This window comes from Callithrix jacchus, chromosome 2, assembly GCF_049354715.1.
Source record: "Callithrix jacchus isolate 240 chromosome 2, calJac240_pri, whole genome shotgun sequence".
NCBI classification, from domain to species: domain Eukaryota; kingdom Metazoa; phylum Chordata; class Mammalia; order Primates; family Cebidae; genus Callithrix; species Callithrix jacchus.
In genome coordinates this window covers 82,387,613-82,404,009 of record NC_133503.1, presented here as the reverse complement: position 1 = coordinate 82,404,009, position 16,397 = coordinate 82,387,613, and the positions used below count along the sequence as shown (strand labels likewise).

Sequence of the window (16,397 nt, the reverse complement as noted above, 5' to 3'; positions counted from 1 at the left end):
CCCAAGTAGCTGGGATTACAGGCACACGCCATCACACCCAGCCTAAAGAAAGAATTTTAAAAATATATAAACTACAGCTAGGTGCAGTGGCTAATGCCTGTAATCCCAGCACTTTGGGAGACCCTGGCGGGTGTAACACCTGATCGGGAGTTCAAGACCAGCCTGGCCAACATGGTAAAACCCCGTCTCTACTAAAAATGCAAAAATTAGCCAGGCATGGTGGCACAAGCCTGTAATCCCAGCTACTCAGGAGGATGAGGCAGGAGAATCACTTTAACTGAGGAGGCAGAGGTTGTAGTGAACCAAGATCATGCCACTGCATTCCAGCCTAGGTGACAGAGTGAGACTTTGTCTCTAAATAAACAAAATATGTAAACTACTTTTCTTAAAAACTCATCTGGCCACTGCACTCCAGCCTGGATGACAGAGTGAGACTCAGTCTCTAAATGCATAAATAAATAAACATATATATAAACTACTTTTAAAAAAAACTCATCTGTCCACTGAACTCCAGCCTGGGTGAGAGAGTGATACCTTGTCTGAAATAAATAAATAAATGAATGAATAAATGAATGAATGAATGAATGAATAAAACAAAATACTTTTCATTTTTTTTTTTTTTTGAGATGGAGTTTTGCTGTTGTTACCCAGGCTGGAGTGCAATGGCACCATCTCGGCTCACCGCAACCTCCGCCTTCTGGGTTCAAGCAATTCTCCTGCCTCAGCCTCCCGAGTAGCTGGGACTACAGGTGCACAGCACCATACCCAGCTAATTTTTGTATTTTTAGTAGAGATGGGGTTTCACCATGTTGACCAGAATGGTCTCAATCTCTTGACCTCGTGATCCACCAGCCTCAGCCTCCCAAAGTGCTGGGATTATAGGCGTCAGCCACCACGCCTGGCCAAAATACTTTTCTTAGTAACTCATCTGGCCAAGTGTAGTGGCTCACACCTATAATCCCAGTGCTTTGGGAGGCTGAGGTGGACCAATCACCTGGGGTTAGGAGTTCAAGACCAGCCTGGCCAACATGGTGAAACCCCATCTCTACTTAAAAATACAAAAAATTGTGCTTGCTTCGGCAGCACATATACTAAAATTGGAATGATACAGAGAAGATTAGCATGGCCCCTGCGCAAGGATGACACGCAAATTCGTGAAGCGTTCCATATTAAAAAAAAAAAAATACAAAAAATTAGCCAGGCATGGTGGCGTGTACCTGTAATCCCAACTACTTGGGAGGCTGAGGCAGGGGAATTGCTGGAACCTGGGAGATGGAGGCTACAGTGAGCAAAGAGTGCACCACAGAACTCCAGACTGAGTGACAGCAAGACTCAATCTCAAAACAAAACAAAACAAAAAAAAACCTCACAATCTTATAAATAGAAAAGCATGACAGCCTTTTTCTCCCCTCAAAGGATTATGTACATACTACAAATATACTTTACCAAGCTTCCTAGTACTTGGATCTTCTCCCGCAAGGCATTGCCAATCTGTCTTACTATTTCTCCTCGTTTTGGAGCAGGAATCTAAGAAAAGAATGCAATTTTTGTGTCTGATTCAAAGCATAAATTCATGTCTCTAATACAGTATTAGATGTGTGCTGTAAAAGAACAAAGTGCAATCACATCAAAGAAGACTTTTGATCACATCAAGACTGTGATACGGCCAGGCACCAGGGTTAAAATAAGAAACAAGGGCCGGGCGCGGTGGCTCACACCTGTAATCCCAGCACTTTGGGAGGACGAGGCGGGTGGATCACGAGGTCAAGAGATCGACACCATCCTGGTCAACATGGTGAAACCCCGTCTCTACTAAAAAATACAAAAAATTAGCTGGGCATGGTGGCTCATGCCTGTAATCCCAGCTACTCAGGAGGCTGAGGCACGAGAATTGCCTGAACCCAGAAGGCAGAGGTTGTGGTGAGCCGAGATGGTACCATTGCACTCCAGTCTGGGTAACAAGAGCGAAACTCCATCTCAAAAAAATAAAAATAATTAAAAAATTAGCCAGATGTGGTGGTGGGCACCCGTAATCCCAGCTACTCAGGAGGCTGAGACAGGAGAATCTCTTGAACCCCAGAGGCAGAGATTGCAGGGAGCGGAGATCATGATGTTGCACTCCAGCCTGAGTGACAAAAGCGAGACTCCGTCTCAAAAAAAAAAAAAAAAAAGAAGGAACCTTCCTTGAGGCAAGAGCCAATCAAACCCTCCCCCTAACTCCCACTGCTCCTAATCACAGCACTGCTCACACTTGCCTCACAGAGCTTGACTGTGGGCTCAAGGCTCTTCCTTGCTCTCTCTTCTCCCCAAGTGTATCACCACATCTTAGCACAGCTTTTCTGGATGGTCATTTTGCAATCTATTCACATTTAAAACATTTCTACTCTTTGACTAAGCAGTTCCGCTTACAGAAACTGAGCTTATATGTAAGTGTGCCCAAGTATAGGTACAATGATATTCATTGTAGTGAATGAATAGTAAAGAAAAACAGGAACCATCCAACTGTCCATCAGCACATAATTGGTTAATTATAGAACAGCCATAGAATAAGGTAGATTTTTATGGGAAAACATTGGAAAGCTATAATAGGATAATAGAAAACACATATGGTAAGTAAACTTTTGCTTAAATTTGGAGGAACATATACCAAGCTGTTCACAATGGTTTTTTTCTGGGGAGTGAAATTATAACAGATTTTCATCCACAATTTATATGTTTGCAATGTCTGTCATTTTCACAACACATGCACTTTTTTGGAAACAGGAAACAAAAACCTGTAGCATTAAATCATCAGCACACGACCTATACATATCCTGGCACATGCTGTGGGTTTAATGATGTTTCAATTGAATTTAGTCAGCACATTCATAAGTTTAGTCAAGTTGGTTAATTTCAACTCAGAATGGCCATTATACATGGTCTTTTACCTCCCATTCTGGACATGTTTTATTCAGTCACTTTCAACAAATAATTATTGCACACGTTCTATGTGCCAGATACTGTGCTAATCCCTGGAAATTGTATTGCAAATGGGGCAGTTACAATTCTTGCCCTCTACAGAGCTGACAGTCCATGGGGATGATAAAGGCAAGAAACAGGCCATTACAATCTAACGTGGTAAATGCCGTGAAAAGAGCTAGATTTCCCAAGAGGAACACCCTGAAGTAGGCTTTTTCCAGTTCAGAGTTTAGTAGGGCTAAGACTTAAAGCATGATGGGTGCTTCCCAAGTGAAGAGGTAGGCAAAGTAGAGGAAAAGCACAGGGTTAGAGGAATTCAGAGCATACGCAAAGGCTGAAAAGCAAGAGAAAATGGTTTTGGAAAATTATGGCCAAGGGCGGTGGCTCACATCTATATTCCCAGCACTTTGGGAGGCCAAAGCAGGAGTTCGAGACCAGGATGGCCAACATGGTGAGACCCTGTCTCTACTAAAAATACAAAAATTAGCCAGGCATGATGCCTGTAACCTCAGCTACTCGGAAGGCTGAGGCAGGAGAATCACTTGAACCCAGGAGGCAGAAGTTGTATTTTGCCGAGATTGCACCACTGCACTCCAGCCTGGGTGACAGAGTAAGAAACCGTCTCAAAAAAAAAAAAAAAAAAACCCACAGTTCCCTGTCTTCAAGGACAAAGAGATTCCATCTCTTTCTCACCAGAGATGGGAGGGAAAATGAGGACACCTGGGGATGCAGGGGGCAGAATCAGCAGCTTTCTGTACTAAAACTGGCTCATGGAAGAAAGCAGCAAGTCCATTCCTGAGAAAGAAATCAATTTCTATCAAGTACCTTTCCATATGTGTCACTTTGTTTCCATTCCCCTTAAAAAAAATGTTCCATCTGAAAAATTCTAGAATTGGTTGGGCACGGTGGCTCACTCCTGTAATCCTAGCACTTTGGGAGACTGAGGCAGCTGGATCAATTGTTGTCAGGAGTTTGAAACCATCCTGGCCAACATGGTGAAACCCTGTCTCTACTAAAAATATATTTTTTAAATTGGTAGCAAGTGCCTGTAATCCCAGCTACTTGAGAGGCTGAGGCAGGAGAATCGCTTGAACTGGGGAGTCGGAGGTTGCTGTGAGCCAAGATCATGCCACTGCACTCCAGCCTGGGCAACAAGAGCAAAACTCTGACTCAAAAAACAAAGAAAAAGAAAAATTCTAGAATTTACTCAAATTAACTACATGAAACAGTGGTTTACCCTAACACAATCAAGGTCAGCCAAACGGATGAGGGCCAAGCAGAGAAGCCTCACGTGAGGGAGGATCGAGATGGGATAGCCTGTGGCCAGAAGGGAGTCCAGCTTTGGTCTGTTTTTATTGAGCCTCTCTAAGTCCCTACCCTATTGGCAGTAGCCCCATAGCACAATTAGGAAAAACTCTGCCTCTTCCCTAAATCTTGAACTCAATTACCTAACTCAAAATCAAACAGGTAGGATCCTCAGCTGACTCTGCTATTACCCAGGAAAGCAATCTGTTCCCACTTAGCACCCCCATTCTATTTATTGGGAGGTCTAAAAATCAGAAGTATGAGAAAGGATATTAGGTGCAGAGGCTGGCATGGGGGGTAAGAGGTGACTGCCAAATGAAATCCTGAATATGAAAACAGCAACAACAAAAAAAGTACAGCTCAACATTTAAGAAAGATCCCAATGTCAGCTGGCACTCCCTAGGGCAAAGACAGATTTAAAAATCAGTTCATCTTTAATCAATCAGTAAGGTGGCTCATGCCTGTAATCCCAGCACTTTGGGAAGCAAAAGCAGGCAGATGACCTGAGGTCAGGAGTTTAAGACCAACCTGGCCAATGTGGTGAAATTCTGTCTCTTCTAAAAAAAAAAAAAAAATTTAGCTGGGCATAGTAGTGCATGCCTGTCATCCCAGCTACTCAGGAAGATGAGGCAGGAGAATTGCTTAAACCTAGGAGTGTAGGTTGCAGTGAGCCAAGATCGTGCCACTGCACACCAGCCTGGACGACAGAGTGAGACTCAGTCTCAAAAAAAAAAAAAAAAAGTTCAGGAAAAGACAAGACTCTGAATTCACACGAACTTTTTTTTTTTCCAATGTGTTTGTAATTACCCTGGATAAACAAACACATATAATAGACGCTTCTAGTCAAAATGTTAACTTGCAGTAGTATTCAAAACAGTATATTCAAAGAGTGAAACTTCATGTAAATTGTGTACTTTAGTTAATAACAACACATCAACTTTGGCTCATAAGTTGTAACAAAATACGGCATACTAATACAAAATGTTAATAATAGGGTTGGTGGCTCATGCCTGAAATCCCAGCACTTTGTAGGGCTGAGGTAGGCAAATCGCTTGAGCAGGAGTTTAAGACCAGCCTGGGCAACATAGCAAAACTTCATCTCTACAAAAAATACAAAACTTAGCCAGGTGTGGAGGCACATGCCTATAGTCCTAGTTACTAAGGAGACTGAGGTAGGAGGATTTTCTGTCTTAAAAAAAAAAAAAAAAAGGAAACTTTAGAAGAGGAATGAGTATATGTGAATTCTGTACTTTCTTCTCATTTTTCTGTAAACATAAAACTGTTCTAAAAAATAAAATTCTATTAATTTTTTAAAAAATATATATGTACAGATAGGAAGGCTGGGCACAGTGGCTCATGCTGTAATCCAAACATTTCAGGAGGCTGAGACGGGCAGATTGAGAGGTCAGTTTGCAACCAATCTGGCCAGCATGGTGAAACCCTGTTTCTATTAAAAATACAAAAATAGCTGGGTGTGGTGGCTCACGCCTATAATCCTAGCACTTTGGGAGGCCCAGGCGGGTGGATCACGAGGTCAAGAGATCGAGACCATCCTGGTCAACATGGTGAAACCCCGTCTCTACTAAAAATACAAAAATTAGCTGGGCATGGTGGTGCGCACCTGTAGTCCCAGCTACTCAGGAGGCTGAGGCAGGAGAATTGCTTGAACCCAGAAGGCGGAGGTTGTGGTGAGCCGAGATGGTGCCATTGCACTCCAGTCTGGGTTACAACAGCAAAACTCCGGTCTCAAAAAAAAAAAAAATTAGCCAGGGCTGGTGATACACGCCTGTAGTCCCAGCTACTTGGGAGACTGAGGCAAGAGAATCACTTGAACCTGGTGGCAGAAGTTGCAGTGAACCAAGATCGTGCCACTGCACTCCAGCCTGGGGGACAAAGCGAGACTCCATCTCAAAAAAGAAAAAATCAGCCCGTCATAGTGGCGAATGCTTATAATCCCAGGTACTCTTAAGGCTGAGGCAGGAGAATCACTTGAGCCTGGGAAGTGGAGGTTGCAGTGAGCCAAGATCACATCATTGCATCCAGCCTGGGCAAAAGAGTGACACTCCATCTCAAAAAAAAAAAAAAGCATATACATATAGGAAAACAACGATTTTAAAAATTATGCAGCTGGGCACGGTGGTTCATGTCAGTCAGTAATCCAGCACTTTGGAAGGCTGAAGAGGGCAGATCCTTTGAACTCAGGAGTTTGAGACCACCCTGGGCAATATAGTGAAACCCCATCTCTACAAAAAAATACAAAAAAACTAGCCATGTGTGGTGGTACGCTTGTGTAATCCCAGTTATGTGGGAGGCTAAAATAGGAGGATCCCCTGAGCCCAGAAGACAGAGGTTACAGTGAGCTGAGATGGAGCCACTGCACTCCAGCCTGGGTGACAGAGCCAGATTCTGTCTTGGGGAAAAAAAAAGAAAATACAATAACTTTAGGATGGTATGCAATGCAATCATCACAGGTCACAAAATTTTACACACACTGTGTATATATGTATGTATAATAATCACAACTATGAAATAAATACATAAAAGACTGGAAAGAATGCACCAAAACCTAAACCTAATAACCATTTTGCTTTGCAGAGGTTGGGTTAAGGGGACTAAATTTGATCATCTTATTTACAGTATCAATCTTTTTTTAAGGAATATTTATTACTTTTATGATCAAAAATAAATACAAGTTAAGTTTTAATACAATAAAGGACACCATTTTGGACACTATTCTCCATCCAGGTAGGGTGAACTTTACCTAGCACACTGTTTACTTGTGGAAGTGGTATTTTTCTGCCCAAGGATACTTTTGATTGTGCATTATGGAATCCTCGGCCTTACTGATATCCATAATTAAAGTAGAGGAAAGATGTGCTCCATGCTTTACACAAAGACGTCTCTTGGCTGATAAAAAAAAAAAAAGCTTTATCCAACCCAGGGCTCTCTTGGATAGGCTGCTACTCTGCAACCCACCCCATCCTCACCCAACCCCCCTTGCAATTATTGACTCAGAAAATATTGCAGCTCAGCAGTACAGGTTTTAATTCAAATGTATCGAGGCTTTCCCTGTGCCAGGCTCTCCAGTAAGCACTTTAAATGATTAACTCATTTAACCCTCACCATAACCCCAAGAGTTCTTTTTACAAGACAAAGCACATGAAGGATGGGGTAGTGGGAAGATTGGGAAATCAGGCTATTCCTGTTCTCCTTTACTCTCCCCTTCTCAGGAGCCTAGCCCCCACCTAGTCACTGTGGCCAGCCCAGCACCACTCACAGTTCCTACATTTGCTCATTTAACCAAGAGTAGAGACTCAGAGACCAAGGAGGCTGACTCTGCCTCACAGCCTGATTAGACTGTCAAGGAACATGAGCCTCGCCCTGAGAAAGGGATGCTGCCACTGCTCTTTATTTTGAGACAGAGTCTCACTCTGTCACCCTGGCTGGATGGAGTGCGGTGGTGCTATCTCACTCAGCTCACTGCAACCTCCACCTCCCAAGTACAAGCAATTCTCCTCCCTCAGCCTCCTGAATAGGATGGGATTACACATGCCACCATGTCCAGCTAATTTTTGTATTTTTACTAGAGACAGGGTTTCACCATGTTGGTCAGGCTGGTCTCGAACTCCTGACCTCAGTCAGGTGATCCACCTACCTCAGCCTCCTAAAATGCTGGCATTACAGGCCTGAGCCACCGGGTCCAGCCTGCTGTTGCTCTTTTAACCAGGAATCTGACCTATTGCTGAGATATTCCCAGATCAATCTGGCAGGGGAAGAAAGGATGAGCAAACATATTTCTAGCATAGATCTTCTATTCTTTTTCTATTTAATTATAAATTCAAGTAATGCTAGTGGAGAATAAAGAGTGTTCACAGCTCAAGTTTATACTATACGAGCACAAAGTTTTAATTCATTTAAATTTATCCATTCAATGAATGACAAGTACAGAAAAGCCACTATCCTAGAAATATGGCAAAGATGAAGAAAAAGAAATATGGCACACGTGCTTCCAAGACAGCAGGAGCCCTAGTACAATATCACAAAGAACTCACGTTTCAACTAGGAGGCACTGACCTACTTACGAGATGTTTATGTATCTCATTGCTTACAATAGGCAAAGTGACGTCTTCTGAGTTCTAGAAACAAAGGCCATACTTACATCTGCCCAGATTTTCCATGCTTCTCTTGCTTTCTTTACAGTGTCTTCATAGTCTGCCACACTGGCCTAAATTAAGAATTAGGGGGACAGAGAGGGGGAATTAAAGAGAAGTGATGATGATCTTCTAGAACACACAAATATTTTCGGGAAAGAATTGGAAAATCTCTAGGGTTCCCTAATATTTACAACTGAGAATGATCCCCACAGTCTACACTTCCAAAAACCAGCTAGAACCCAATAAAACAGGTTGGAATCCACTGTGCTTTAAAACCTTGCTTTTCAAAGCAAAATCTGTTAGCTTCATCTGGGAACACGTGAGGCATATTAGAAATGCAGAACCTTGAGCTCCAATCCAGACTTCAGAAATCAGCTTCATTCTTACAAAATCATCACGTACTTCAGAAACACTGCCTTAAATGGCCTCCTGCCTAGTCTTTCAATGGTTCACCTTTCCTATGGTTCTTTCTTTTTCTTTTCTTTTTGAGACGGAGTTTCGCTGTTGTTACCCAGACTGGAGTGCAATAATGGCAAGATCTCGGCTCACCGCAACCTCCGCCTTCTGGGTTCAAGCAATTCTCCTGCCTCAGCCTCCCAAGTAGCTGGGACTACAGGTGCACACCACCATGTCCAGCTAACTTTTGTATTTTTTAGTAGAGACGGGGTTTCACCTTGTTGACCAGAATGGTCTTGATCTCTTGACCTCCTGATCTACCCGCCTCGGCCTCCCAAAGTGCTGGGATTATAGGCGTGGGCCACCGCGCCCAACCGGCTCTTTCTTTTTCACGCTCCCCACCCAAGAGTGGACAGTGTCTCCCTGACAGTCCTAAATGTCAAACGAAAAATAAACACAGCTGGGTACAGTGGCTCACACTTGTAATCCCAGCACTTTGAGGCGGGCAGATCATTAAGTCGAGATGGAGACCATCCTGGCCAACATGGTGAAACCCCATCTCTATTAAAAAATACAAAAATGGGCTGGGTGCGGTGTTTCATGTCTGTAATTCCAGCACTTTGGGAGGCCAAGGCGGGCAGATCACAATGTCAGGAGTTTGGGACCAGCCTGGCCAATATGGTGAAGCCCCGTCTCTACTAAAAATACAAAACTTAGCTGAGCATGGTGGCAGGCACCTGTAATCACAGCTACTTGGGAGGGTGAGGTAAAAGAATCGCTTGAACCCAGGAGCCGGAGGTTGCATTGAGCTGAGATCATGCCACTGCACTCCAGCCTGGGAGACAGAGCGAGAGTCTGTCTCAAAAATAAATAAATAAAAATAAACACATTATTCTCTGCATTTGTGACTCTGTATTATTCTTTTTTTTTTTTGGAGATGAGTCTCGCTCTGTAGCCCTGGCTCAAGTGCAGTGGTGCAATCTCGGCTCACTACAACCTCTGCCTTCTGGGTCCCAGTTTAAGCAATTCTCCTGCCCCAGCCTACTGAGTAGCTGGAATTACAGGCATGCGCCACCATGATCGGCTAAATTTTTTTTTTTTTTTTTGGTATTTTTAGTGGAGATGGGGTTTCACCATGTTGGCCAGGCTGGTCTTGAACTTCTGATCTCGTAATCCAGCACCTTAGCCTCCCAAAATGCTAGTATTACAGGTGTTAGCCACCTCACCCAGCCGATTTTGTATTATTCTTGACCTGCCTAACTGGCTTCTGCCCCTAAAGAAAGCCAGCACAAACTCCTTGTGTGTAATTTGAACTCTCTCTCTCTCTCTCTTACCTGACGGACTCTTGCTATAGGCTCGTTGTTAGCAGGACAGTAAGTCGTAATAACCTTAAAACAAAAGGAAGATGATCATGTATAGAAAACATAATCCCTTCAGAACTAAGGGAATAGACCAAATAGAGGGAAGGAAAAACAAGAGAGAAAAAAATGATATAATATCCCAACTCAAAAACCTTAGGTTAACTTCTGTTACAACATAAACCCCACCCTAAAGAGGTTGTCTTTCATTTCTGACCTAAACATTGGAAACCACCTTTCTGCAAAACTCTCCCTTGACGTCTAAATATTAGGTATATAAACAAAAGCCTTAATGTAACCAGTTATTTTGCCTCTTTTTCCGTTAATAACAGACCAAACTGACTAGTTTTAGTTATTCCTTCTCTCCCTTACTCTGCCGATCCTCTGCTCTGAGATGAAATGACCAAGGCGGAAAAATCATGGGAAAAGCCTGGGTCCACACCAACTGGAGAGGTCTCAGATCAACAATGAAAGGGAAAATTAAGCCACAGCTAAAAGGGCCGTCAAGAGCCTAATGATCAGATACCACAAGGAAATCAGGATGAAACACCGAGGTTTGGGGAGGAATTAAAATCATCTGCATCTCCTACGGCCACTGATAACCAAAAGAAAGACGTGTTCCCGCTGCCCAGGCAGGTTAGTTACATAATATGTAACGTCTAACAAAGTTTGTTAACTGTTATATATCATCTTCCTATAAAAAAAAAAAATCTTTCTTCTAAAGAAAAATCTGGGCGATAATAACCTTACCTTTCCGTTGTATTCTATAAAACATTTTATTGAGCAGTAATGGGCGTCAGGCGCGGTGCTAAGCCCTGGGCAATGCAGAAATGCTGAAAACCAGTCCTCAAAGGCGTTCACAGCCCAACGAAAACAAGGTAGAATTTCAGCAAGTTCGAGCTTGCAAACTCCCAAGGAATTCAGGAAGGAAGATAACTTAAAACTACACTGAAGAACGTTACCTGCGTTGCATGTCACAGCTGAAGAGCTAGAGTGAAACTAAATTAAGATCAGTTGCACTGCTGAGTATGACACATTTCTCAATTCAGATCTCAGGCCTCTGCCATAAGGTTTTAAATATGCGAAAGAAGTTTAGCCCCCACAACTGCAAAATGACGTCGATTCTGCAAAGTACACAAGGATCTAAAATCTAAATTTTTGTTTTAAAGGCATCCTCTCCCCAAAAATTTTTACTGTGGCGCTTCAAAATCTCCCATCCCATACAACCGCCTCCAGGGCTAGCGGGGAGTCGGGTAGAGTCGGCCTCCCCTAGCGAACGCCGGCGGCTGCAGAGATTTCTCGGGCTCCCGCGTACCTCTCCCCGGCCTCCCCAGCTTCCATTATACACGCCCTCGTTTTCCTCTCCGAGGCCCAGCTCTTTCAGCCACGCATACTGGGGCTGATTGATCAGGAGAGTGGACATGAAGGCGGCAGGCCTGCTCCAAGGTCCGGGGAGCTTGCTGGTCTTTACGGCTTGCACACACAGCGCGCGGGGGAGGCGCCACATACTGAGCCCAGAACGCAGGGTGAGCCTGAGGCCTGGAAAGCTGCTGAAATAGAGCCCCGCCCCGCACCCGGGAGAACCCATTGGGCAGACCCGACCCCTCCCACGGGGCACGCCCCCTCCACCCCCCCCACCGCCCCGTCGGCCCCAGGTCTTCCGGAGGAGCCTGCGGGTGAACACTGCCTGGAACAATGGGAGTGCCGTAGGGAGGAGTGGGCTGCTGCCATCTGGTGAAAGACTCCAGGAGCCATGTTTTCAGCAAAATATTGGCGCTGACGTACAATGGGCGAGAGCTGGGGTTCTGAAACTGTAAAATGCATGTAATGACCTGGTAGTCGTGATAAATGCATATTCTGATTCAGTAAGTCTGGGCTGGGTTTGGAGAGCCGGCATTCCTAACCAGCTCCTTGGCGATGCTGACGCCCCTGGTCCCTGGAGTAGGGAGGGTTTGTATTGGGGGGGGCGGGGGGAGGGGTGTTTGTTTTCACTGTTTTGGTAGATTACAAATTAAAGTTTTCTAATTAATGATAAATATTAGATTGTTGCATTTCCTTATAAATACCCTGCCTGGGTATATTCTTTTTTTTTTTTTTTTAAGACAGAGTTCCCCTCTTATTGCTCAACTGGAATGCAATGGCGAGATCTCCCTTCACTGCAACCTCCATCTCCGGGTTCAAGCGATTCTCCTGCCTCAGCCTCCCAAATAGCTGTGATTACAGGCGAGCACCACCACGCCCGGCTAATTTTTTGTATTTTTAGTAGAAACGGGGTTTCACCATGTTAGCCAGGCTGGTCTTGAACTCCTAACTTCAGGTGACCCACCTGCCTCAGCCTCCCAAAATGCTGGGATTACAGGTGTGAGCCACCGTACCCAGCGTCTCTTTTTTCTTGAGACAAAGTCTCACTCTATCATCCAGGCTGTAGTGCAATGGTGCAATCTCCTCTCACTGCAACCTCCACTTCCTGGGTTGAAGCAATTCTCCTGCTTCAGCCTCCCCAGTACCTGGGATTACAGGCATGCACCACCACATCTAGCTAATTTTGGTATTTTTAGTAGAGGTGGTGTTTCACCATGTTGGCCATGCTGGTCTTGAATTCCTGACCTCGTGATCTGCCCTCCTCTGCCTCCCGAAGTGCTGGGATTACAGCTGTGAACCAACATGCCCAGCCCACTTTTTCAAAATATTATTTGTCACTACTTGCCTTGCAGTGTAGGCTTCCACACTGCAGCCAAAGAGAGTCATTTTATGTTTTCATAAAAATCCTGTGTTTTCCTCCCACTGGGCCTGTGCCCTTGCTATTCTACCTGTAAAACCCTTCCTTTCTTTTTTTTTCACGGGGATTGGGGGGGCAAGCACAGGATCTCACTCTGTCACCCAGGCTAGAGTGCAGTGGCACAATCATGGCTCACTGAAGACTCAACCTCCGGGTCTCTAGTGATTCTCCCACCTCAACCTCCCAAATAGCTGGAACTACAGGCATGCCACCACACCTAGCTAATTTTTGTGGGGTTTTTGTAGAGACGGGGTTCCCCCATGTTGCCCAGGCTAGTCTGGACCCCCTTGACTCAAGGGATCCACCCACCTTAGTCTCCCAAAGTGCTTAGATTACAGGCTTGACCCACCGCTCCTGGCCCCTTTGATCTCTGCATTCAAGCCTGAGCTTTATCTTTTCCACCCGTACAATAAAAATGATTTGAACAAACACTCTGCATGTATCAAGAACCTACCAGAAACTGCAGTTAGTACTAGGCATACATGAATGATGCGTTCTTTTGTAAATACTATGTTTTCTTCCTGTTGTCAGGGCAAGGATCATCTCTGACTCATGCCTGCATTGCTCCAGTTCCTAGCATTGTTCCAGGCTTATGCGCATTTACATGAGTGTATGAACAAATGAACCAATGAAGAACACTCTTGAAGGGTAGCAGTGCCTGTCTGACATTGGTACTCTCTATCAACAACCTTGCTGCTGTCTTCCATCTACCCGCAGGACCACGGTGCTAATTTTTCTAATTTTAATTCTCAGACATTTGAACTGATTCCCATCACTTTCTACCAGCCAAAAAGATTCTTTGTCTACATATCCCAAAACCACATTCTTCCTTCTCATCTTCTCCATTCACCTCAATGAAATGAAAACACATTTACAGATGCACTAACGTTTAGGAGCAATACATTGTGTTATCAAGGAGTGTTAGCTTCCCTCTCTTCAAGTCAAGAAGAGAAGAAGTATGGTCATCCTTTTAAACTGATTCTGGCTGGCCGAGCACAGTGCCTCATACTTGTAATCCCAAAACTTTGGGAGGCTGAGGCAAGAGGATCACTTGGGTGATCAGAAATTTAAGACCAGCCTGGTCAACATGTGAAACCCTGACTACTGAAAATACAAAAATTAGCCAGGTGTGGTGATGCACATCTGTAGTCCCACCTACTTGAGAGGCTGAGCCAGGAGAATCGCTTGAACCCGGGAGGTGGAGGTTGGAGAGCACTAGATCGCACCATTGCACTCCAGCCTGGGCGACAGAGCAAGACCCTGTCTCAAAAACAAAAACAAAAACAAAAAAACAATAAGCCAATTCTGGGAAAATAGGCACCAGCAACTGCTCACATTGAAAATAGGGATTTCATCCTTCTTCTATCTCCTTTTTCAAAACTCCTGTAAGACCCAGGGCCAATGAAAGGAGTTCCTTAGAATTTCAGCTGGAGTAATTGACAGTTTCTTCCCGCGCCCGCAAAATTCAAACATAAAACCGTTAAATCTCCCGGATGAAGAGAGATGAGAGGGGGGCACGGCACTAGGAAGTTCTTGCCCTTAAAATTACGTCCCCTTGTGGACCCGGAAAGAAAACACATTCCCTCAGTGGGTGGTCAGGAGTTCAAGACCAGCCTGGCCAACATGGTCAAACCCCATCTCTACTAAAAATACAAAAATTAGCAGGGTGTGGTGGTGCATGCTTGTAATCCCAGCTACTTGGGGGGCTGAGGCATGAGAATCTCTTGAACCCAGGAGGCAGAGGCTGCAGTGAGCCGAGGTTTTGCCACTGCACTCCAGCCTGGAGACAGAGCGAAACTCTGATTCAATAAGAGGAAAGCAAATTCAATAGGAGGCCTGCCATGCCACGTGGGAGACAGAATTATTACTCAAATCAATATCTGGGAGAATTCAGGGACTAGTGTTTTTCAAAGATAGTTTGGGGAAGGGACGGAGCGGCTAAGCAATGAGTTCTTGCTGCTGATTGGTTAGGGAAGCAATCTTAGGGGTGTGGAAATTGTCCTCAAGCCGCTCAACAGCTTCTGTGTGGGACCACAGAAGCGGTTGGTGGGTTCACGGTTCTCTGAAAAGATATCTCAAAATATCAATCATAGGGTCTGCAATAGTGACGTCATCTGGTAGAGTAACTGGGAAAGTTGCATACCTTGTGACCTCTGGGATGATGACTGGCAAGGGTTTTTGTCTACACCTTAAAGAATTCAGCCTCCTCTATTCTTCTACCCTGGTGGTCTCTTATTAGCTTTACAAAGGTGGTTGACTTTTGGGGAAGGGTTATTATCATTTTTTTTTTTTTTTTTTGAGACGGAGTTTCGCTCTTGTTACCCAGGCTGGAGTGCAATGGCATGATCTCGGCTCACCGCAACCTCCGCCTCCTGGGTTCAGGCAATTCTCCTGCCTCAGCCTCCCGAGTAGCTGGGATTACAGGCACGCGCCACCGTGCCCAGCTAATTTTTTGTATTTTTAGTAGAGACGGGGTTTCACCATGTTGACCAGGATGGTCTCAATATCTTGACCTCGTGATCCACCCGCCTCGGCCTCCCAAAGTGCTGGGATTACAGGCTTGAGCCACCGCGCCCGGCCCGGGTTATTATCATTTAAACTATAAACTAAACGTCGCCGGGCTCGGTGGCTCACGCCTGTAATCCCAGCACTTTGGGAGGCTGAGGCGGGTGGATCACGAGGTCAAAATATCAAGACCATCCTGGTCAACATGGTGAAACTCCGTCTCTACTAAAAATACAAAAAATTAGCTGGGCACGGTGGGGCGTGCCTATAATCCCAGCTACTCGGGAGGCTGAGGCAGGAGAATTGCCTGAACCCAGGAGGCGGAGGTTGCGGTGAGCCGAGATCGCGCCATTGCACTCCAGCCTGGGTAACAAGAGCGAAACTCCGTTTCAATAAATAAATAAACAAACAAACAAATAAATAAACTAAATGTCTCCCAAAATTAAATCAACCGGCCCAAGTCCAGGAGTAATTAGGGGCAGCTTGAAGGCTGAAAGCAAGATAGGGGTTGGCTAGATCAGATCCCTCCCACTGCTATAATGTTCTCACTGTTACAAATTTTTGCAAAGGCGGTTCCAAGATAACCTTTAAAGAATGGAGTGGGTTGAGGGAAGGGCATTCCAGGCCGAGTGAAAAGCAAATGCAGAGGCCGTTAGCTTGGAATGAATAAAGGAGCAGCACGCCAGCGGTTGGGCATGGGGACGCACCAGGACCAGTGGCCAGATGCCCAGATCACAGGACCTTGTTTACCAGGCTGAGAACTCAGTCCTTGTTTTGGGGAGGGACGCTCTTGGAAGATTCGAGCTAAGGTACAATCGTCCCTCGGTATCCGCAGGTCTTTGTTTTCAAGACCCCCCCACAGATACCAACATCCGCCATACTCAAGCCCCTTACTTTACGTGGCGGTGCACGGTGGGTCCTTCCCATCCGCAGGTTCGCCGT

The 16,397-nt window shown here is 45.0% G+C and overlaps 1 protein-coding gene and 1 non-coding gene across 12 annotated transcripts in view; one reads left to right on the top strand and one right to left on the bottom strand.

Moving 5' to 3' along the window:
- ALDH7A1 (aldehyde dehydrogenase 7 family member A1) overlaps nt 1–11,699 on the bottom strand; it is a 52,114-nt gene extending 40,415 nt beyond the window's left edge. For 8 of the 11 annotated variants that reach the window (XM_078364954.1, XM_078364956.1, XM_035290974.2 and 5 more), the window contains exons 1-4: nt 11,487–11,699; nt 10,148–10,201; nt 8,423–8,488; nt 1,447–1,527 (exon numbers count right to left, since the gene is read on the bottom strand). In XM_078364954.1, the coding sequence (XP_078221080.1) occupies nt 1,447–1,527; nt 8,423–8,488; nt 10,148–10,201; nt 11,487–11,678 (393 nt within the window). In that variant the 5' untranslated portion in view covers nt 11,679–11,699. The remainder of the gene's footprint in view (nt 1–1,446; nt 1,528–8,422; nt 8,489–10,147; nt 10,202–11,486) is intronic. The other 3 variants (XM_078364960.1, XM_078364958.1, XM_054251999.2) reach the window with 1 other exon arrangement.
- LOC118151783 (U6 spliceosomal RNA) lies at nt 1,068–1,174 on the top strand. Its single transcript, XR_004740193.2, has one exon. It is a non-coding gene; the product is annotated as a U6 spliceosomal RNA (small nuclear RNA).
- Nucleotides 11,700–16,397: the final 4,698 nt, after the last annotated feature.